We start from the raw sequence: 23,929 nt of genomic DNA, 5'->3' as shown, positions 1-23,929 counted from the left end.
GGTCAAATTGTTTCGAAGTTCGAGTGGTCAGAGATATGCAACTTTAATCCAAATTAAATAAGTGGTTGGGGTATTTTTTTTGATATCAATTCAGGTAATAGTCTTTGAGGCTCAGAAACCATTAAGTTTAACACAGAATTAAAATTTGAAGTTTCCAAATAAAGAATTTCGCTTTGAGGATATAATTTACAATATTTACAGGAATTAATGAACCGCAGTAGAACATAAAACAATTCGAGTAATTTTTGAATCAAAGATATAATTCTTTGTTTTTGTTGGCTATTTTCGTCAGCTTGTCTCGTACACGGTTCACCACGGAATCATTTTGTTGTTGAAATCTCTAAAGGTGGCCTGGTCTTTCTCAGTCATTATTTCCAGGCACTTCATCATTCCAGCGACACTATCTTCAGTCTTAGTGATAGCTCTGCTAGTTCCCATGTCAGTTTGGACCCAGCCAGGGTGCAGAATAGCAACCAATATCCCTTTGGGTCCGAACTCAATAGACAAATTCTTGGACACCATATTCTGTGCCACTTTGCTGGCACGGTAAGGATACAAGCCGCCCATTCCGTTGTCAGCAATTGAGGCTACTTTGGTTGATATGTTGATGATAGCTGAACGTGAACAGCCAACTGGCATGTCTTTGTTGTCTTCGGCTGCTTTTTCCAAAAGAGGCATAAGTGCTTTGGTGCTTAGAAGAGGTCCGATGCAGTTCGTCATATATTCGCTCATCATAATTTCAGACGAAACTAAAACATCAGATTCAATATTCCAAACCAATCTTCTCAAGCCAAGCTATTTTTTCTTTCTGTAGGTTTGGCTTGCAGTTCGGAAAACGCCTTAATAACCGCCTTTTATTACAGAATGACAGATTATTGAGAATGAACGGCCTTTTTTATTCTATAGTGATCGCAGACATTCATGATCTAATGAAACATTTCATTTAAACTTCGATAAAGACTTAACAGAAAGGCGAATCGCAGCGATATATCACAAACGGTGTTTTTCTCCACGCATATTTCACCCTACTTTTTCACCCTTTATATTATCAACCCATAAGAAAAACCCCAAAACCCTCCAGCGCGCACGCACATACAAAGACACACTCACGCACATGCACACACACACACACACAAACGCACGCACGTTATATAAGTCCAGATAGGTCAATCTTACTTCGTGATGCTTTCAGTTCCACAAAAAAAAAATACTTGCTATCAGGCCAGGTGAGTTAGGACCGAAGTGTAACTCATAGAGTAATTTCGGATAGGGTACACCGTCTGCTCGTCACGCTATCTTATTTTCGGCCGGATAGATTCGTGCAACTTCTTAGTCTAATACCGATCCTAATCTTACTCTTATACTATCTAGTCTCAGGTTGTTTAACTAGTCTCTGCTAGGCTCAATAGATCTAGGGTATACTGGTTTATTGCGGCTGCTGAAGTGCTCGGGAGAGTCCAACTAATTTCTAAGTTAAATTCAAATCTCTCTGGTGCTGAAATTACAAGTAACTTCAGCACTTACAAATAAGTGGGTTGTTAGTTAGATGGATCATGATTGGTTAATATTAAATACTTTACATTGGTAAAACATTTAACTTATCCAATCATAATATGTAGTTTAGATCAGGTTCCACCCATCCGGGTTTTACAGAGTTTTTTAGAATAGTTCTTCTGCAATTCGAAGGATGGATGATGGACGTTTGTTTTTGGCGAACATCTTATTTCTTCTGTTTTCTTTTTGTTAAAGAAGTTTCAGGAAGATGGAGTTAGGGACATAAGACGTTGTGTCTTCTAGTGACAACGACTAAGTCTTTGCAACAAACTCAAATCTGATTTCAGAATGGTTTGCTATGTCAGGTTTTTCTGTTCTGCGTGGAGAACTTCTTTTGTGTATGATCTAGTTTGGGAATGGCGTGGAGATTGTGCGTGGAGGGGATGCCTGGTTACTCGGATCTGTACGTATACTTGAACATCGAGGTGGTCATTGGTCTAGTTCAATGAAGTCCTTTTCTGCGAGGTCAAGTCGTACTCTAAATCCTTTGAGTTGTGATTGTGAGCGGCATATCGATTGTAGTTGGTCATTCTCTCTCGAGTGTAGTGGGGTCGTCTTGTCTTTTGATGTTCGTCCTTGGTGTTGTATTCTGATCTATATATTGCATCATGTGATTTTACATTTTATAAAACTTTTATTAGTTTAATATTTTTTAATAATGATTTTAGTTAGTTGTTTTCACAAAAGCTTTTTGTTTTAGTTCGGTTATTTTGAAGAGTTACTCACACTTGAGTAGCTCTTATTAAAAATAGTGGTGTGGTCACAAAGCGTGGATGTAGCACGGTGGGTTAGGCCGGCTATAGAGCATGCTCAGGACGTCCTTCCTGGTGGGTTAGGCCAGGAGTGGGAGTATGATTTCATGCGGTTTTTGTGAGGGGTCCTGTTATGTGACAACGTTTTATGTTGGGTTTGTTGTGGTCTTACTTATGTTTTGTTGGTTGTGTCCTTTTTTCAAAAATCAAATTGTTTGTGGTATGGGTTTGTCTTTCGACTTTTTTGTGTTTTATTATTTCTTTCTTAGACTTTATAATAGTCTTCAAAAGAATAAATTATCCAGTTTTAAACTGGGTTAATCCGGTTTGGGTACCGTTGGTTTCCTTTTCTTAGTCATGCTGTTATTCTATGATTTGTGGTATTTAGTAAGCTGCGTTGGTTAGTTTTGTTTAGTATATGATTCCTTTCCAACCGGGTTAAAGGAAAGTTTGAAACATGTTATTATATGTTAGAGTTGTTGAGTGTGAAAACTTGAAACTGAAATTCATTATTTTAAACAATTCTTCGTGGGCGAGCTGTGCGAGTGTGGATAGAATTTCTGTGCGAATGAATGAAAATATCAAAAGGTTAGTACTGCATTTGCATTTATTTAATTTACTACATAGAATTTAGAAATTTACTGCTAGTCATGGGGGAATATTAAGATACAAATTTTCATCATAATTAGATTTACTGCTTGTGGGGGAAAATTTTAGAAATGAATTTACGGCATTGGTATTAAATTTATAAATTTATAAGTGTAAGAGATTAATAGAATTTTTGAAATCTGTTTGATGAAATTTGCGATTTTTATTTGTCTTTTGTGGTTTTTGTAGGTGATCGTCGGATGAAGGCTAAAAATCTAAAGAAAACATGAATAAAGTATGGTGAGTTTTTTAATATTTTAATTAGTTAGTTATATTCATTTAATTCATACTTACCTGTTAGTCGTCGGGGAAAAAACCGTGGGGGAAGATGTCGTGAATTAGTTCTGAAGTCGTTAGTAGTTTAGCTAAGATGCGGATGATATTTTTAGTCTGAAGCAGTGGCCAAAGCAATTGAAGTGCCTTAATAGTGGTTAGTTCTTCAGTGCCAACTGCAAACTCATAAGGTGTGTTTTGGATTAGATTATATAATTTGTGATTGAATTTAGTGTTGTGGATGAATTCTAAAATTGGGATTTCTATGGGTTGTACAAACTCGTGCGGGATAAGGAAGGGTCGGGATTCTTCGGCGTTGAAGGTCTTGGTAATGGGACAGAAGATGTACATTTGGGTTATGGGGTCATAATTACGAAGAATACCATGGAGGTTAGTGTCTTTAATACAATATGTGAAATTTAGAAAAAATGGTGAAGTGTATTTGGAATTAATGAATTGAAAACGATGGTGTGGTTGTCTAGAGGGTGTGTGTAGGTCAAAGTGATTTTGGATGAAGCGATAATAACTATATGTGTGGGTTTGTTTAGTGCGCAACATAATATCGTGTGAGCAGTGTAAATCTCTTTCGTGTGGTGCAAGGAAATGAAAGGTTAGTGAAAATAGTTGGAAGCGTTCTTTAAAACTTTCGTATGCTTGTGTGTCTGTTAGTGCTTCTGAAATAATGTGATCAAACTTTCGGTCGAAGATGTTTAGTGTGAATGTATATGGTGTCTTGATGAAAAATTTCTCGGTAATTTGTGGATTAGCGAAGCGATCGTCGTCTAAGAATTGATCTTGGTTAGCTCTGATGATGTTGTGATCATAGTATTCGAGTGTATATTCGTTAGCTCTAGGTGCAGTGTGTGTTTTTAGTGATTTTTTATATCCAACGTAAGTAAATTGTCTAGGTGTTAGTGGTGTAGTGAGTCGATATAGCATGTCCGTATTTCGTTCTATATCGATGTGAGTGTTAGATAAAGGTAAGCAAAGAGGGTTAGTGAAATGATAATATGAGGTCCAAGAGAGAGTGGGCATTAAAACGTATTCATCTACGAAGTTGCGTGTTTCGTTAGTGTCGTGGGGGGTGTTTAAGGTGTATTGTGGGAATGAGGGTAAGGTGATGGCTAAAAATTCTTTTGTGTTAGTATGCTTGGGGTGGTTGATGTATTCACGGGCTGTTCCTGGTTTTGCTGGGAAAGGATGGTTGGGGAACTTTCTTTTAAAAGTGCGGTAAGCTCTATTAGTGTTGAGTGAAGATTCAGTTGATGTGGATGATGGTGCTAATGATTCAGTATAATTTGAAGAGGGTGTAGGGGTAGGGGGGTTGGATGAATTTATAGTGGAGGAGATTTGGTTTATGGTTGGGGTATTAAGGTGGTAGGGTTGTTGTTGAAGGGTAATAAAATTATCTAGCTCTGGGGAGATTCGGGGGGTGTCTGGAGAATGAGATGATTGGTCAGAATGGTATGAGGAGTAGGTTGGGGTAACTTGGGAAGCATAAGAGGGTGTGGGGGTGATTGGGTCAGGGTTATTGGATAATATGGGTTGAAAAGGGGGTTGAGAAAAATTAGAAGAGTAATGAAAATTATTGGATGGGGATGGTTCTGAGTCGGCAAATTCATCGGGGGTTTCAATATTCGGGTTATTGAGTTGTGAGATGGAATATAAAACTGAGATGTGTGAATTAGTGTCGGAATTCATGCCTGATGTTACATTACTAGATGGAAAATCGGGTGGCGGAAAAGCAAAAAGTGGTATTATTGGGATTGGAGAGGTAAGATTGGTTGGGTGGGAATTTGATCGGTGTAGTGATCCAAGTTGGCGGCTCATCGTGGGCTAAAAAAATGATTATTTTGAGACTGAAAAGCGGTGGTATGGGGTTGTTCAATAATTTGTTCATAAGTATTATCATCTTGTGACTGGTGTGTCATTATATGTTGAATGGGACTTTGTGATGTGGTGAGTCGAAAATTTGGATTATGTGTGATGGCTAAGTTTCGAAAATTTCGTGGGACTAGGGATAGTGGATGGTTATTTGGTAGGGGTGGTAATTGTGGTGCCGTTGGCGTTATGTCTACATTGTTATGTTCTTCGTCGTATGTATTTTGTCGTGTTGTTATTTTTGTGTTATATTCTTTTATTTGTGCGTCTAAAAGAATTTTGTTTATAGATGTAGAAAAGATTCCAAAAAATCCTGCAAATAGTATGCGTGCTACACTTGCTTGTCTGTTTACTTGTGTGTGTATAGCACATGTGTTGTAGATTCCTTTTAAAAGTGAGAAAAGAAATCCAATAAAGTTAAACATTGCGTATAAAATAGTCAATTTTTCTAAGATGTAGTAGGGCCATCCTAGAAAATCGAGGATCTCATTTTTGAGTGTAACAAAGCTAAAAATGTTAATTGGTGATATATCTTGGGGACGGTATTTTTCACCGTTTAGATATATATAATCTTTAATGTCTTTAAAATATCCGCTATAGTCTTGCGTGTAGATATCGGCAAATCCTGCGGTTTCTGCAAGTTTGCGTAAATTTTGGTCTATTGATTGTCTTTGTATAGTGTCCATTTGTGTTAATAATTCTTGGAATTGTTGTGTTCTAATGTGATGTTGAATATCTGATTTTGAATAGATTCCTATTGATTGTAAGTCTATATTTGGGTTTCGAGCAATAGCGCGAATGCTTTCTGGTGAAAATTTTTTGAGTGATTGCATTAATGTGGGATATGGAGTGAGAAGATAATATTTATTTTCATCAGGGTTTAGTTGTACTACATTGTGGCTGTTTTCTGATCCACATGGGACTGCGGTATCCCAGAAATAGGTTCTTCGTGAAAGTGTATCCACGAAATGTACTTTATTCTTATAAAAGATAGGGATTCTTTTATAACATCGTTTATCTTCAAAAACGTATAGTGGTGATACTTTTTTAGTACAAGTATAAAACCATAAGATGTTTCCTTCATAGTCTAAAAAATTTGATCTATTTCCAGATAATAAGTATCCTGCATAGGGTATTTTTAATACTGCTAGTGCAAGTGATTGTAATATTTGTGTTCGTTCTAATTCGCATAGGTGGTGTAGTGTTTCTAATTCGGAGAGTGACATTTCTTGAAAAATTCGGCTAATTGTATAATCTAGTTTCATATCTAAATGAATATCATAGTGGATATTACCGAAATATGTAGTATTCATTAGTGATAATTCTTGTAAGCGTGTGCTTCTGGTGTCATGGGGTTTTAGATGTCCACCAGGTTGTCCGTTGCTTTTTTCAAAATTAACTGGTATATAGGATGTTCCTTCGTTTAAAGGATGACCTGTGGCATATGGGTCGATTTTTACTTTTCCAGTGGTCATGTCGAATCCTTTTTCGTATTCAACTAATATTTCAGAGTATTGTGTTCTGTGAAGTGGATTCCTGTATTTACATGCAAGTTCTGTTTCTTGATATATTTGAAAACGTGTCAATTTATTTTCTATATTGTCTATGTTTCTAAAATTAGAACTTAGTTTTCGTGATGGATGGACTTGTTCATATGGAATTGATTGTATAAAATATTTTTCGTGAAATTTTATCATACGAGCGTGTATTTTTGCTACTTGAAATGTTGTACATGTATCTTCGGGGAACCAAACAATTGTTGCTTGTGTTCTCGTTGTAGGGTCGCAATAACCTTGATCATTTTTACAAGGTAATCGGATTCCTTGATAGATCATTGTATTATCTGATAAATCTCGTGTTAGTTGTATTTTTTCGAGTTGTATTTTCCAATCGAAAAACATTATTTCTTGGTATCCTTTATTTTTTGTGTCTGCTTTGCAGTTTGATGGGTCATTTATACCAATGTGTGGTATCCAATGTTTATCGTGTAGGTCATAGGTTAATCGTCCGTGTGCGCCGTTATACGGGTATTTTTCGTCTAGTTTTATATGTCCTTGGTGTCTTTCAAGTTGTGATTGATGTACAGAGTCTGAAAAAACTTGAAAATTAACTAATTTTCTTTGGGAGTTTTTATTTTGTGTGATGTTTAGTCTAAGTAATTCATTTTTACAATCGTCGGGATTGAGGTGTAAAAGACGTTCTATATTACTTTGATAGAATGATTCATGGTCAAGTCGGTTTTTGTTTCCATTCGAGACTTGTGAACAATGTACTTTCTTTTCGGAAAATGTTGCTGTGAATTTATAACCTGTAACTGTTGTTGCTCGGGCTTTTGAATAGAGTGTTGCTATTACATCTGTGGTTTCTATAGCTTGTGGTTCTGTTTCACATTGTGATACTTGATTTATTGCATATTTATGTAGTGTTTTTTGTTCATTTTCTTCACAATCGTAATGTGTTACTAATAAATCTTGTGGTCCTGTACGAGGAGAAGGGTTTATGTTTTGATTTGAGATTACTAGAAAAAGGAGTTGGAGAAAAATTAATAATTTTAGAATATACATGTGTATGATAATCCTGAGTATGGATTATAAAATGTAATGTAGCCAATTGTGTTTTTGGTATATCTGTCGTATTTGTATATTACTTCAGTAGTTATAAACGGTGGTGGTAGTGATTGAGCTGTTATGTTAGGTGGGTTTAATGGGTAGGGATGTTGGGTAATATTATTTAACTTAACTGTGATTTCAAACTTTAATTGTAAACTGTTTTGTTGGAGTATTTGAATATTGTGATCACGGATATCGTTGTGAATATCTTGGCGATATTGTAATCTATTAAGTGCCCAGTTATGAAGGCGGTTACTTTCTTGATGTTGTCCAAATAATGGTGGAGGTGCTGTAAATGTATTCCAATCTAGTCTTAAAGGAATATTTATTGATGATTGTTCTCGATATCTGGCGTCGAGATTATTTGGAAAATTTAAGTTAAAAGGTGGTGGTGAAATCTGGCTTATTGATGGTGTTGATGGTAGTGATAATGTTTCTGGTAGTGATGAGGATGTTGTTGTATCCGTAGAAATATCTATTGGATTATTGACTAAATTTAATTCACCTTGTGTAAATGAATGTGTTGTCCAATATGGTAGTCGTGATGCCTGGTTTGGGGGGTTAAAGGGATTTTCACGTATTTGTTCAGATGTTGGTGTTGAACCTAAGTAATCTGATGGTAGGCTTGAGGTGCTACGTTGTGAAAGAAGCGTAGGGGTTTCTGGTAATATATCAATGGGGTTTTCTGGAGTGTTTTGTGATGGGGATTGAGGTATATCAAAATGAACTCGGGGAGTTTGAAAATTTCTGTTTCGTCGAGGATGTATAATTTGTCTATTTATTTCGACTGTATTTTGGTTTTGACTAGAATTTCTTATTCTATTTAGTTCTTGTGGTAGTGTTGGGTATAGGTTATATGTTGGTTCGCTTAAAGGTGCTTGTCGTTGAACTGGTTCTAGTGGTTCTGATAAACGAGCATGTCGTTCTTCAAAAGTGTATGGATTGTCTTGAAAAGAAATTCGTGTAGATGTTTGAGAATTTTGAGTAGTTGAAGGTGGTGTTTGGTTATCTTGGGATGATGTCGGTGAAGACTGATTCTGTGACTGTTGGGTAGCAATTTTTGATGGTTTTTTGAATTATTACTTTAGTGAGAAATTTTGTGTTTATTATAGTATTCTTCCAAAAAAAGAATTAGAAGGACTGTTGCTAGGGCAAATGTGAGGATTGCTTTCTTTATACATTTACAGATGGTCAAAATGAGGGATGATAAGAATGCTATGAAAATTACAAACAATAAAAAAATATCGGTTCTACTGAAAATTGTTCGTATCATTTAGACAAGTTATATGACTCGTACCTGTGGATGTAATCAAGGGTTTTGGAAAGTTGGAGGAATAGTTCGAGAATAGTGTAGAAAATTAAAAAAATGTTACAAAAAATGATTAGGATTATTAGAAAAGATTCAAGTATATCAAAAAGAAATATTATAAAGGTTTCAAGTATTGTAAAAAAATGTTTAAGATTTATGAGTATTTGAGTAACTGATTGAGAGAAGAGCATTTAAGAAATGATCTCTTGGTCGAATATTTTTTGCTGTTTGAGGCGATTTTCTAGTGTGGTCGAATTATTTATTAGTTTTTTGACAAGTGGGTTGAGTTTTGTAAAAAATTGTTGGGGGCAATTTTCATGGTGACTGGGAGGTCGTCTTTTTCTTTATTTTTGTTTGTCAAATGATCCGGGGTATGGTGAGATTTTTATACTTTAGGCTAATTAAAATGTTCATTTTGTTACTTTAGGCTAAGTTAACAAATTTGCTTTGGGGGTATTCGTGGTCTGAGTTGGGGAAATATTGTTGATCTTTGGGTTATTAGATAAGGGAGGGGTACGGTATTATGGTGATATTTATTTTAGTTGTCAAGTTGGAGTGGTTTGCTTATTTTTGACCTGGAGGTCGTAAAGTTATAGTTATAGATGTGCCTGGAGTTCTATATGATTCGTCTAATTGGTCTTAGTTTGAGTTAGAGAAAGTGACGGATTGGATGAATCCTATTGGTCTATTTTGAACTAGAATTATTGCGTACTTGTCAGCATGTTATTTTGAAAAATGTAAATGAAAAATGTTTCAGAGGTTTCAAGATTGTGAAGCAAATGTTAAAATTACTTTTGAAATTCTACTTTCTTTAAAATTTTAGATTGGGGGATGAATATTTTATAGTTTTTACGTGGTTGATTTCGGAGTCTTGTTGTTTTTCTATTTTCTGATTTGTCGATTTGTTCTTGGGGTATTATTTGTTCGATCATTTTTCTATTTTTTCTTTGTTTTGGAGATTCTTTATGGTTTTGTGTATTGTTTTTAGTGGCGATTGGTTTTGTGTTTTGATTTTCGGTGGGGTTATCATTTTGTTCTGTGTTTTTCAGATGTGGTTCGTTTTGAATGATTTTTAATCCTGTGAAAGAATATAATTGAGTTAATTCGCGGAGTGCGTATTCTTTTGGGTAATAAGGTAATAGGTTGTTTCGATGTTGAACGATTTCTTTTTTGTTTGAGTCGGTAATTTTATATGTGACATCAGTGGGTTTTGCAATTATTTGGTATGGTCCTTTTCGAAGGGGTTGTAATTTTTTAGAAATTCCTTTTTGAGTATTAAAATTAGGTATTAAAACAAATGTTCCAATTTTTAAATCGGAGGCTGGTGTAAAACGTGAATTGATTTGTTCATTAATGTTTTGTCTTTGTAATAACTTTTTTGTTATTTTTTGATAAATTTCATTGTGTTTTTTATCTCTATTTAGAATCCATTCGGTGTGTGTACCGGAGGCTAGTTTAAGAATTTGTGGGTGATGAAAATGATCTTCATCGTGTGTATGTAAAGGTAGGTTATAACAAATTGAGTCTTTATTTGGTTGACAATAACCTTGTGCGTTTTTATGAGAATTTGCTGTAAACATTATTGGTTTGCGTGGCTTTTGGTTAAAAACCATTTCGTATGGTGACATTCCTAGAGTTGTCGTAATTTGTGAATTATATGCTAAGGGAAATAATTTTACATCTGCTGACCATTCGGTATATTTTGTATCATTTCCGTTGATGATACATCTAAGATATTCTTGTAATGAACGGTTCATACCTTCGACTAGGCCGTTTGTCCAAGGTGCATGAGATGTACGTGGTTTGTGTTTAATGTTATATAAATGACATAGTGTGATAATTTCATTATTTATGAATTCTGTACCGTTGTCTGTGACTAAAATTTCTGGTAGTCCGAATTTTGCTATCCAGTGTTCATAGAGTGTTGTGTAAGCGTAATAAGCGTTACAATGTGGTACTGGGTTAAGTGCTACATAATGTGTAAATGCGTCAACAATTACCATAATGTAGGAGTTTCCTTCTGAAGAGGGTGAAATTGGTCCTTTAGTATCAAATGAGATACGATGGTTAAAGTACAAGCTTTGTCCTTTAAAATCTTGTTTTTGTGCTATTTGTTTTTGATTCGGGTAAGGTTTATTTAGTTGACATACTATACAATCATTGCATAGTACTTTTATCCAAATTGGTGCATTTGGGAAATAAAAGTTTTGTATAAAATTTGAATATGTTTTTTCTGATCCAGAGTGTCCTTTAATATTTTGTGTATGTGAAATATTAAAAGCTATAAGAATCATACTTAAAGGGAGACATGGAACTGTAGATTCATTTAGGTTATACTCTAAAAGGTCTGTATTTTCGTTAATTGTTGTGTTGTTAAATTTGCGAAAGTATCGGAGGAGTGTTTTGTTTCCTAGAATGGTTGAATCTGCTTTGATAGGTTTAGTTTTATATTTGTGCCATGATTTTAGTTGTCTAATTATCGGGTCAAGATTTTGATATTGTTTCAGTGTTGAAACTGTAATTGTTTCTGTTGGGGGGAGAAAAATGTTTTCGATTTCTAATTTAGATAAGGGTATTGTGTCAAGTGGGTCGTGAAGGTCAAAAACTTGATTTATTGTGTATTTTGAATCATTTGTTTGTGGTCCTGATAAATTTATTTTATCAGTTAAATCTTCTTTTTCAATTAGTGGAAAATGGTCTTTCTTAGGCGGGTGTTGTTTTGTTCGTTTTTGTTGGGTGTTATTTTTTATCCATTGAGAATATGGGATTGGTTTGAAAGTTGATGTTCCAAGTAGATCAACTTCATAATGATTATTTTGACAATCTAAATAAAGTGGGAAATGTTGTAAATTATTTATTTGTGATTGTTCAATATCAGTTTTTACTGCATATTTGCATTCCAATCGGGGTGATGTTTCGTTTTCTGCAAGGTAGAATTTTATGTTTTTGGGTATTTCAACTGTTGTTTTTCGTGTAAGTAATTCAGGTGGTGTATTTCGACTTAAGGTGTCTGGTAATGCAAGATTTTTTCCTGCTGTCCAAACTATATGTAAGTTTGGAAATTTCATTAGAATTAGTTGAAATCTGTAAACTCGGTGGTTTGGGTTAGATTTTTGTGTAAAGAGAAAGATGATTGGTTTATGGTCTGTGAATAGAACTGTTGGATGTTTTGATCCAAGTATCAGAAATTCATATTCTGTCAGTGTATATATTATGGCTGTACATTCTCTCATTAGAGTTGAGAGTCGTAGCTCTGCTTGAGTGAATAATCGAGAATTTGCTGATATGAGGTTCATTTTATTTGTACCAGTATGTGATTGTAATAGTGCTGCACCGATGCCAAAGTTCGAAGCATCGCACATTGCATAAAATGGTTGATTTGAATCTGGAATTGTGTTTGAAATTTGTTCAGTTAAAAGTTTCTTTATTTCTTCAAATCGTGTTTGATGTTCTGTGTTCCATTCAAAATTATTTTGTTGTCTAAGGATGTTATAAAATGGTCGTAGATATAATTGCATTTTATAAACATATTTACTTAAAAAGTTTAACATTCCAAGAAATTCTTGGATTTTCTTTTTATTTGTTGGTGGTTGAAGTTTTTGAATAGCGTCAATGCGTGATTTCAATGGAGTGATTGTTTTTCTTTCTATATTATGTCCTAAGAATTTAACTCTTGTCAAAAAGAAGTGTGATTTATCGGGGGCGGCCTTCAGATTTTCGTTCTGAAGTATTTGGTGATATTTTTCTAAAACATTGAACATCTCGTCTTTTGTTTGTGATTGCATAAAAACATCGTCTAAATAGGTGATTGCGTTTTTCTTGAGTATTAGTGGTCTAAAAATTTTGCTCATAAAAGCTGAAAATGCTGCTGGTCCTATGGATATTCCATAGAATAAGCGGTTGAATTCATATTGTTGGTTTCCGATAACAAATTGTGTTAAACGTCGTGATTGTTCATCTAGTGGCATTTGATTGTATGCACTATTCATATCGGCGGTTGTAAAGTATTTGCCGTTTATTTTTGTTAAAATAACTTGTATTGGTTCAATGGGCCAATTACATTTTGATTCATCTATGAGTGAATTGAGGTATCTAGCGTCGAGAACGATTTTTAATGATTCTCCTTTAGCTAGAATGATAACGGGGTTGATAAATGTGTTGCCTTTTGGTTGTTCTTCTTTATTAACTGGTGATATAATGTTGTATTGTTCTAAAATATCGAGTAATCTGTTCACTTTATCATGTAAGTGAATTGGTACTTTACTTGCTCTCTGTTTTTTGAAAACTGCGTCTGGTTTTAACGGGAGATGTAGTGATGAACTGATTTTGCCAACATCAAATTTTGATGTTGCATAGACTGATGAATATTTAATTAGCTGTTTGGCTAATTTTTCGAATTCGTCTTGTGTTATTTGTGAATGTTGGAAATTAAACATTGTTAAAAATTTCTGTTGGTCCTCTGTGTAGTTACTTATGTTGAATGTAGGTTTGAAATATGGAGTTTTTGTGAAATAATCCGTATTTCTGTTTTCGTTACTTATTATATTATTTATAGATAATTCTTCATTAAGAATTGTAGATTGGCAAATATCTAGTAATTGGAGTATATTATTTACGCGATAGGCTTTTTCGTGTATTGGTGACATTGTAGCGTTGGTTTCACAGTATCCTAAAAGTCCTAAAGGTAATGTTACTTGGTAAGGTGTGTTGTTATAGACATGTAAGGAAATGATATCGGAATTCGAATTTTTCAAATATTTTATGGATGAGATTGTGATTTTGAAAAATTTGTGAATAGGTTTGAATTCAAATTCTGACATATAAAATTTTTGTTTGTTTTGTTCTTTATCATATTGGTGAACTTGTTTGATTGAAAAATTATAGATATTTCCTGATAGTGGTTTTAGGTGTTTTCTTTGTTTGTTAAATATCGGGTAGAATTTTGAAAAGAATGGTGGTTGTTTATTTAATCTTTGAAAAAATGTTAAGGATGTTTCTTTTGTTTTTGTATATTTATCTTTGATTAATATTTTACTATTTAATATGTTAATTGTTGGTATGTACTTCGAAATAAATGGTATTCCAATGATATTATATTTAATGTCAGTGATATGGAATATTTGTTTAAATGGCTTATTTAAAATTTTGCTTTGTTCCATTGTTCTGGTGGGGAGGAGAAATAATTGGATTTTTCCGTAGTTTATCAATGTTGATCCTTGTGCTGTTGCTAGTTTGCTGGAGGTTTCAAGAGGTGTTAGCTTTGGGTGTAAGGTTTTTATTTCATTCCATGTGGGGATGTTTATTATGTTTGATTCTGCTCCTGAATCAATTAAAAAATCTATTTCAAGGTCTGGTGGTTGAAATTCTTTATTTCTTGGGCTTTCTAAGAGAAATGGTATTGTCCAAATTTTTTCTTTGGGTTGTTCTTTTTGTATATTTTGATAAATGTGGTTTGTATTCAAGCATTTTGTTTTGGTATTTTTATTGGTTTGATCTGTAGTGTTAATCTCGTTTGTTTCTTGTGTCGTTGGTGTGGAATTTATGGGTGTAGTGTAATAATTTTGAAGAAATTCTGATTGATTTTCATATATGTGTGATGAAAAAGGTTGTTCATATATGACAGATTCATAGTCATTTTCGACTTTTATCATATTGATAGAAAGAGTGTTTTCAGTATCACTTTCTGAATCTGATGATGTACAGTTTATTTGATTGAGTTGTAACGTATCAGTTACTGTGTCATCAATACCTGGAGGGTCTGATGTTGTTTCTGGATTAGATTGTACTTGATTGATTTGTCTTTGATGTTTAGGTGTACTACTTCTGTGGCGATTATTAGAATTATTATAGTTATTATTATTCCGGTGTGGTGATTGGGAATAATTTCTATAACGATTATTATAACTTGAGTGTCGATTTTGTGAATTATTTCGCGATCTGTTTTGGTAATTATTGTTTGGTCTGTTATAGTTCGATCTATTATATGAGTTATTCCTTGATCGATTGTTCGGGTAATTCTGGTTTCGGTTGTTTGAATAACTTCTATTTCGATTATAGGAGTAGTTTCTATTCCTATTGTATGATGAATTTCGTGATTGGTTGTTTGGATAGTAGTTATTTCTTGATTGGGAATTAGATCTAGAAACAAATCGTTGTGTATTTGAATTTGATCTGGAGTAGTTATTTCGACTATTTGGTCTATTGTAGTGATTTTGTGATGAATTATACGTGTTTCTTCGTTCTGGTGATCTTTCTCTATAACTTGAGTTATATGGTGATTGATTTCTTGTATAATTTGTATTGTTCGGGAGTGGTTTTCCTGAACTGTTGTTGCTGTGGACTGTTTTGTTCGGTAGATTTTGATCTTTTTTCATGTATTGATAGAATGATTTATTTGGTTCTTTATATTTTTGAGGTTTATTTTGATTGTCTTGCTGTTTTTGTCTACATTCGGAAATACTATGTCCGTATCGTCGGCAATAATTACACCATTTTTTGAAAGATGGTTTGCCTTTAAAGTTTGGGTTCTTTTCGTAGATATTGAGTATTTCAGTGATTTTTTCAACGAGGTCTGTCTCTGATTCCTGTATGTTATTAATATTAGTGGGAGTCGTTTCAATTCTGTTAACGTATTGTAATTTCAGATTTTCCGTTTCTTCTAGTTTCATCGTGATTTCTGCTTGTTCTAATTTGTCTACTAGTTTTCGAAAATCTAAATCGGGTTCTCGAATTGAAGAAGGATGGGATGCTCTCTTTTTTATTGCTATTTTCCTTAATTGTGGTGTTAAGGTCATCATTAAGATTTCTGTCATCTTTGTGTTTTTATAGTCATGTGTATTTAATGAATATGCTTTTCGAACTAGTGTTTCGATTCGTACTGCTAATTGCTTGATGGTTTCGTTTGGTAATCTGCGAATTTCATTACATAAAACTCTTTGTTGTTGTTTGTTTCTTTCGGAGTCAAACATTTTTGAAAATTCCTGTGTAAACCTTTTCCAGTTTGATTTTATTTCTAGAGGTAGTACTGAAAACCATTTTTGGGCTGCGCCATCTAAGGTTGTTTGTATTAACGCTGTGCGTCGATGTATCCAGTTTTGATGTAGTGGCGTATTAATTGGTTCAGGTCCAATATTTAAAATCAGGTTTGCTGTTACTGCATTTAAATAATCTTCTACAGAGTATTCAGGGTCTGTTCCTGTGAAAACCATTAAAGGTTTGTTTGATGTTATTGATGATCCACCCATAAGGTATGGATTCATTGTCATTTGTAATGATTCTGCTGCATTTGGCATTTGAGAAAAATTTGAAAGTTGGTTTCTTGTTATTTCATGTTGTTGGAGATAATATGGGAGTGGTATTTCATTGTGCATTTGTGATGGTTGATACGAGTGTGCAGTCATTGGATTTTTTGTTGAATTGGTTGAAAAGATTGTGTATTAATTGGATTTTGTTGTTGAATTGGTTGTTGATTTTGTGCATCTATTGGTTGTGGAGAAAAATTTCTATGATTTGTACGTGTTTTCTGTATTCCTTGTCTACGATATTCTTGAGTATTTTGTGCAAATATATCTGGTTGTAAGAAATCATCATCTGAGGATAAATAATCCATTTGATAAGATGTCTGTTTTTTATTTTTATTTTGTTGAAAAAATGGGTAATTTTCACTGTGATCCCGTGGAGGATTTGTTTGGAAATTTGTTGAATTAGGTTGGGCCATTGGGTTATCCCAATTTCGAGATCTTGTATATTGGTTAAAATTTCTTTGTGGTTGATTATATGTTTTTGATGGATGTGTATAATTATAATTATGGTCTGCAAAGTTGTTTCTAGTGAATGTTTTGCGTGTTTTTGATGGTATTGTCATGGGTCTGTATGTTTGGTAATCCATATGTGAATATTTAGGGGCAACCGAAGGTTTAACGGTTGATTGTAAGGTTACCTGTGTTTGTGAAGGATTTGTGTTTCTTGGTGTTGTTAAATTTGGGCGTATTGGTGAAATACTTTGTTGTGTAGTTGTTGTGTGTACAATTTCTTCATTTATGAAGTGTGATGGTGTCTGGATATCTTGTTGAGTAAGATTCCTAGTTCCATTGAGGTTTTCATTGTGTATAACTGTAGAGTTTAAACTATTATTTTGTGTATCAGGTAAAAATGTATTATAGTTTAATGGTGTTGCATCAATTGTTAATGGTATTACTCTTACATAATCTCTTATGTAAGATATTGTACCTATTGCTTGACTTGAGATTGATTGTGGAAAGCTTATAAATGCGGGATGAGACCATTCGGGGTCCCAAACATAATCTGATTGTTCTGTGATAGCGGTATCATCGTTCGAATTTTGGGGTCTAAAATTTTTTCTTGCTTGTGCAATTAAATCAATATTGTGTGTGAAATAATCTATTATGAACCATGCCAAAATTTTTTGTAGATCGTGTTTTGTATGTTGTGAAACGTCGTCTTTCGTGAAATTTTCTTTAATGATGTTTAAATAACTAGAGAGTAGTGTGATTTCATGTCGTACTTTCAAATGTTTAGATGTTTCTGTCGGTGAGACATTTGTTATTGGGGTTTCGTTTTCTAATATTGAAATATAACTATATATTATTGCGAAAACTTCATTGGTGAATATGGAGTTTGCTCTTTGTGAGTTATGATATTGGATGCTTTTTATATATTCTGAAAAAACTTTTGAAAATTCTAAATCAAGATCGTCTGTTTGAATTGTATATTTTCTATTATTATGGTTTGGTGAGGTGAATTCTATGGAGTAGATTCCATACTGTTGTGTTATGTTGCATATATCTTTTAAGTAGTGGTCTATGATTTGTCTTTTGATTTTTACATCTGGGAACTCTGTTTTACATGGACTGATTCCGGGTTCAAATAAATTTACGAGTAAATTTTGACAAAATATGTGTTGTCCTCTATCAGTATCTGCATCTACTATAAAAGGAAAGATTTCATCATCATCTGGAGTTTCGTCACCTGGGGTGTGCGTTGAACTCATTTTTCCGTTCGATGACTGTTAATATGTAATTATTAATGTGTCGAATTGGTTGATTCCAATTGTATAGATGTACTGGTTTGTGTTTGTACTGTTTTTTTATTCTTCTTTTTCCTCTTTGTGATGAATTTGAAGTTGTTTCTGAGTCAGAAAAATATAATTGATCGTGAAGTGGGCAATTTTTATCTATTGATTCTTTTAGTTTGTAAAGTTCGTCTAAACTATTGGTTTCTGATTCTGAAAATGCGTTTCGATTTTTTGAAAATCTTTTTCGTGTTATTTGTCTTTGTTTCGTTATTATTTTTCTTTTTAGTGTTTGTCGTTTTGTTCGAATGTATCCAACTGTTTGTGTATGAGGTGTGATTACAAGGTCGTATTTTTTGTTATCTATTTCACAATTGTGTAAAACGATTGTTTGTTTATTTCCTAGGTTTTTAAATGACATAAGGTTTAGAATGACGGATGCAAAGGGTTGTTAAATGATTTCTATTTTCCTAAACTGTTAGTTCTTACGATTTTTTGGTTAGCTTAACCTGGGTCTGTTTGTTCAGGGTTGGAGAGAAAAGTATATCGATTCCGAAGAATGATTTTTTACTTTCTCGTGGCTAGTATAAGTTAAGGTGTTAACTTACTTAATCTTACTTAGGGGTAGTGATTGTGTTCAAGGGTTGGAGAATAGTAAATCGATCCACAAGGTTCAGGTATAATTAGAACGCGAGTAGTTCGTTAGATACTATTTTAAACTTACTAAGTCTAAGATTTATCCTGGGTCTGGTAAGAGGGGGGGTCAAGTGAAGGATGAATAACCGAAGTTCTTCACTGTTTATCCTAATTTGAATGATTAGTTTTGTTTAAAAATTTCTATTAGTCTTAGGTCTTTAGAAAGGGTTGGGTAGTGAATCGACGTTTGAGGTCGTTAGACACTAATTAAGTGGGTGGGGGAGAACAAAGTTGTTCTGTTTGATCCAAGGATAAGCCTTGATGATCAAATTTGAAATTTAATTAAGTAGAAAATGATTTAAGATCCAAGGATAAGCCTTGATGATCTGGTTTTAAAATTAAGTGAATTTAAGTTTTAATAAAATTTTAAATGTGTGTAAAGGAAAGATTTAGTGTTTTGATGATATTAGTGGGTTTATGATTGCTGTTATGTTTTAGGTGATGGAGCTGGAACAACAGGATGATTTATGATTACTAACCATTTATTGTCATGCTACTAATTTTTATTTTTTATTTTTCAATAAATATTTTTCAAACATGTTTTGTATATTACTGCAGAGTTTTAGGAAAACGATCTTAGATCTTTTTATCAATCGTTATTGTATATTAATAATTTTGTTTAGCGCCTGAAATGATTTTGAAGAGTAACTTCAAGGTTTTATGTTTGCAAATGGAAATCTAAATTCATTGCAAGTAGTATTCGAAATATAAAAGTTTGTTCTGGCTTTTGCCGAACTATCATATAACTATACGGCAAGTTTCTACTTTGTCGTATGTCGTCTTTGGTTCGAGGTCTTCTTCCAATTCCGGGTAGTTCTGTTATGGTTCGGAATATTGGCTCTGATCTATTGAGTCGTAGAGACATTTCGATTAAATTATTGTCATATAACATTTTGTAAATGTTTTTGTCTAATTTCTAATCTATTTTGGTTAATTCTAATCTATTAAGGTCTTGTTCGAGACTTATGGTCGCACCAGATGAGTTAGGACCGAAGTGTAACTCATAGAGTAATTTCGGATAGGGTACACCGTCTGCTCGTCACGCTATCTTATTTTCGGCCGGATAGATTCGTGCAACTTCTTAGTCTAATACCGATCCTAATCTTACTCTTATACTATCTAGTCTCAGGTTGTTTAACTAGTCTCTGCTAGGCTCAATAGATCTAGGGTATACTGGTTTATTGCGGCTGCTGAAGTGCTCGGGAGAGTCCAACTAATTTCTAAGTTAAATTCAAATCTCTCTGGTGCTGAAATTACAAGTAACTTCAGCACTTACAAATAAGTGGGTTGTTAGTTAGATGGATCATGATTGGTTAATATTAAATACTTTACATTGGTAAAACATTTAACTTATCCAATCATAATATGTAGTTTAGATCAGGTTCCACAGGCCAAAAGCGCAAAATAAAGCGCAAAAACAAATAAAAATTGAAATTGCTCAAATTATCAAACCAATAAGAATCGAGCGACAGCAATCAAGGAACACTATTTCTTCATTGAAACGAGAACTGAACATAACTACGACGTACCTACAGAAAAACAACGATGTTCGACTAGTTTCAAGAACCAAGAAGGATCTGAGCAACAGTGTTAATTCAAGAGTCGCCATCAACTGAAAAAATAGCAACGAGAACAGCAATCGACAGTTTGAACTTCAAGCAACGAGAACAATATTTACCAGTATTTCCGACAACCTGAAATTCAACTATTCGAAAACTTCACTAAACTCGGCATTGACCATGAGATATATAAAATTTGTTCGGCGAACCTGAAATGCAAAAACCTGAAAACTACATGCAAAAAATAGCATAAACCGGCCAAAAAAAAAACAAAGAAGACCACGCCTTTGTTTTGCTATTTAAGATGTTACTCGGACTGACTTTCCAGAAAAAAAATAAAAGAATAAAAACACCTAGAAAAAAATATTCGCGAAAAAAAACCCGTACTAAATGTGTAACGCATTGATGTTTACCGATCGTCGTCTCTGTTAATTGAAATTATTAAAAAGAATACTTGTAACGGTGTTAACAATATGGGTTGAAAAACGCCGCTAATAAGATTGAAAGACATCACAAACATTATATGGCAATCAAGCCAAACGAAGCCAAAAACTGAAAAAAAATGCTAGGCTAAAAATGTCGTATAAGCTAATCCAACAAAAAAATTTCACAAGTTTGTCTTCAATTGTCTCGAAACATGAGATTAAAGACAATTGTCAGCGTTTATCAGCAGTGAAACCAATCAAACAAACAAATCAAACCAAAGTTACTTGAGTTCACGCCCGTGAGTGCGAAAAAAATTTCGTAAACAAAATGAGCTAGAAAAACGAAACCTACTGTGAATCTTACGTCACCCTGTTTAATGAAGATTATGACAATTTTCAAGCATGTGTGAAGCATACACACACACACACACACAGGTACGCATAAAATCTACGTTCGCCTTTCAAAAAACGCAATATGATGCTACAGAGTCGATATAAAATGAGTAGTTCCGGCCAAACAAACAAACAAATTTTTAGCGAAAAAAGTAAAACAATGAAACCATCCAAAATTGGCCTCACAGCCAACTTAAAAGAAAGGAAATTCAATGGTTGTTTAGAACGCAAACATGATCAAGATATGTCAGAAGAGTCATGGACCAAGAGTAGAGTCGTAATGGCTCTTACACATTTATAAAAAAAAACAGATATTTACGGGAAACAGTCTTGTTTTTGATTAAGTGTAAAAACAAAATTATACTGTCTTCATTTGAATAGTATAAAAAAGTAGCAAGTTATGCTTTATGATTATTAAAGCCATAGAGCATGATTTATTGTTATAACTTGAGATACCCTGATGCTTACTATTTTGTGGGCCATGTATGCTTACCATCCTGCAATTTGTGGACCGCAGACAGTACACCAGCATTGTTGATCAGTAGGTTCAGGCCTTGTCCATTCAACTCCTTCGTCACCACTTTCGCCATCTCCACGTGATCCTCTTCGTTACTCATCTCTAGTTTGATAATGTGAATATTGGAATTGGATTTTTGCAGTTCTTTGAGATCCGAAGCAGCCTCTGGATTCCTGCATGTTGCAAATATATACGTTGGCTTCAGAGGCAGAAACTGCTTCACGAATTCCAACCCGATGCCTCTATTAGCTCCCGTGATCAGCACTGATTTTGGATTCATTTCCAATCTCTAGTCAAGAATATGATTAAAAGTAAAAACAACAATCTAATTACTCCAATTAAAACAATATGCCTTAGTTAGCGATTAAAGCAAACTAAAATAAACTCAAAAGTTATTGAACTTAACCAAGAGTGAGTTAACCAATAACCGCACTATGGTGTACTCCACCAATAACCGCAATCTAAGCTAGTGCAAATTTGATTAAATTGCTATCGTTAGTCTCAAACATGGCTCTGCTCTGAGAAACAGAGCGTTTGGTTTGTTATCTGACTCAGTGAAAGATCTAATTTTACAAATAGCTCATCGAAGAGGTGAAAAAAATGCGACATGAAATCCGAAGAATTTCTGACAAAACATATAAGAAACAAACTGAAAAAGATAACTGCCCAGAAGCTGAATTTGAATACAAACAAACTTCTTTCATTAACTTTTTTTTCACGGATGAAACATACCAAATCGAAAAAAAAACACCCTGGCATGGTCAATAATATTCACAAAAGTTTGCTTTCAACGTCAAATTGCCTTTTCTTTCGTGAGTAGATTCCATTAATTGATAGAGGATTTATCAGGGGGATGAAGTTGGTCAAAAGAGCATCTTACTAATCAATTGGGAGAGCTCGGATAACCAATAGGTCGCGCTAGGAAAATTGCAAAAACATTTCGAAACTTTTTCGAAAAACCTACCTCCTTCGAGAAAATCTTAGATCTGCGCCTGTTCTGAATACTCAGCATCTAAGTGCACAAAAAACGCCTTCAAATTAGAAAACGCCGGAACAAGATCAATCAAAGGTGATTTAATGTTGGCGAAATAGATTTGGAAAATAGCAAAAAACAAAGTAAAGAATGTTACTGAAATAGCAAATCACTTCAATCAGGCATTTTTTTCAAAAAATTAGGTGTTTTTAATGTTGAACGTATACTACGAAACGAAAAAAACAGAGGCAGTGTTTGACTTAAGTTGGGTAGAAACAGATTAAGGTAAGCTACCATTAAATAAATCTCTAGGAACTGATGAAATTCAAGCTATCTGCCTCTAACAAGACAAACTTGCTATTGAAACGCACCTCAATTCGCAATAAAAGTATAATACAAAACCAATTTCCATCATTCCTTAAGCATATTTAACACCTGTCTTCAAAAAAGTTAACGCACAGGTTGCATCGAACTACAGGTCAATTTGTGTGGCTAACGCGCTATGAAAACTTATTGAACGCTTGCTTTTGAGCAAATTATACAATATCTCAAACAAAAATCTATATAAAACGTCTACCAATTTGGATTTCAGAAAAAGCAATCTGCGACAGATGAGATTATTACCTTTTACCGAAATAGTCTGTGTGAACATGAATGGATCAATCCAGAAAAGCACAAGCACTTTTTTGTGGGTTTTTTGAGGGACCGTGTCCAATGTGTCCAACTTTAAAGACACTATTCTGATAAGAAATGGAAACTACACAATTATAACGTACCACAAGGTATTAACTTGGGTCCATTGGTTTTCATTTTTTATGTAAATAACTTTACAAACAAAATCAACAGAAACATGAATTTGTGCATTTTGTTGGTAATACAAGTATCTGATAAAAAGGAAGAAACTCGAAAACGGACCCAAGAGTATCAATACTGGAAATAGTAGAAAAGGTACCAAAGTGTTTTAATAAAAAGAAACCTGTCTTAATGTTGCGAAAACAGCATATTTATTTTCGAGGAGGGGTGAGAATAGTTTGGACAAAATTTTTTATAGTGAAGAAACAATTTCCGCAAAAAACATGCCAGGTAAATTGGAGTGTTAGCAGACAAAAATGTTACTTTTTCAGCTGAATTGAACAAAAGTTTGAGCAAAACGGCTATTGCAATTCAGTCAGTATATTGCATACCACTACCACTGGAGAAAATTATGCTTTTAGAAGAAGAAGAAGAATTTATTTCTCCATATAGTTGATAAGACAAGCATCAATTTATTTAATTTATTAAATCAACAAAATGGAGGGGATAGACAGCA

The 23,929-nt window shown here is 33.9% G+C and overlaps 2 protein-coding genes across 3 annotated transcripts in view; one reads left to right on the top strand and one right to left on the bottom strand.

Annotated features, from left to right (window-relative positions):
• LOC134842784 (disks large homolog 4-like) overlaps positions 1-23,929 on the top strand; it is a 574,432-nt gene that overhangs the window by 246,451 nt on the left and 304,052 nt on the right. The window lies entirely within an intron of this gene.
• LOC134842242 (C-signal-like) lies at positions 122-22,117 on the bottom strand. Its single transcript, XM_063858501.1, has 2 exons — positions 21,624-22,117; positions 122-749 (listed from the first exon to the last, which is right to left on the bottom strand). The coding sequence occupies exons 1-2, from the start codon at positions 21,925-21,927 to the stop codon at positions 310-312; spliced, it is 744 nt and encodes a 247-aa protein (XP_063714571.1). The 5' UTR covers positions 21,928-22,117; the 3' UTR covers positions 122-309.

This window comes from Symsagittifera roscoffensis, chromosome 3, assembly GCF_963678635.1.
Source record: "Symsagittifera roscoffensis chromosome 3, txSymRosc1.1, whole genome shotgun sequence".
NCBI classification, from domain to species: Eukaryota; Metazoa; Xenacoelomorpha; order Acoela; family Convolutidae; genus Symsagittifera; species Symsagittifera roscoffensis.
This window is presented reverse-complemented; position numbering and strand designations above follow the sequence as displayed.

Bases quoted from the DNA above. Each gene is read 5' to 3' on its own strand.
- LOC134842242 (XM_063858501.1), bottom strand. From the start codon at position 21,927: ATGAATCCAAAATCAGTGCTGATCACGGGAGCTAATAGAGGCATCGGG. The intron at 750-21,623 runs GTAAGCATACAT...CTGATGTTTTAG, and splicing joins GGTCCACAAATTGCAGGATG to TTTCGTCTGAAATTATGATG.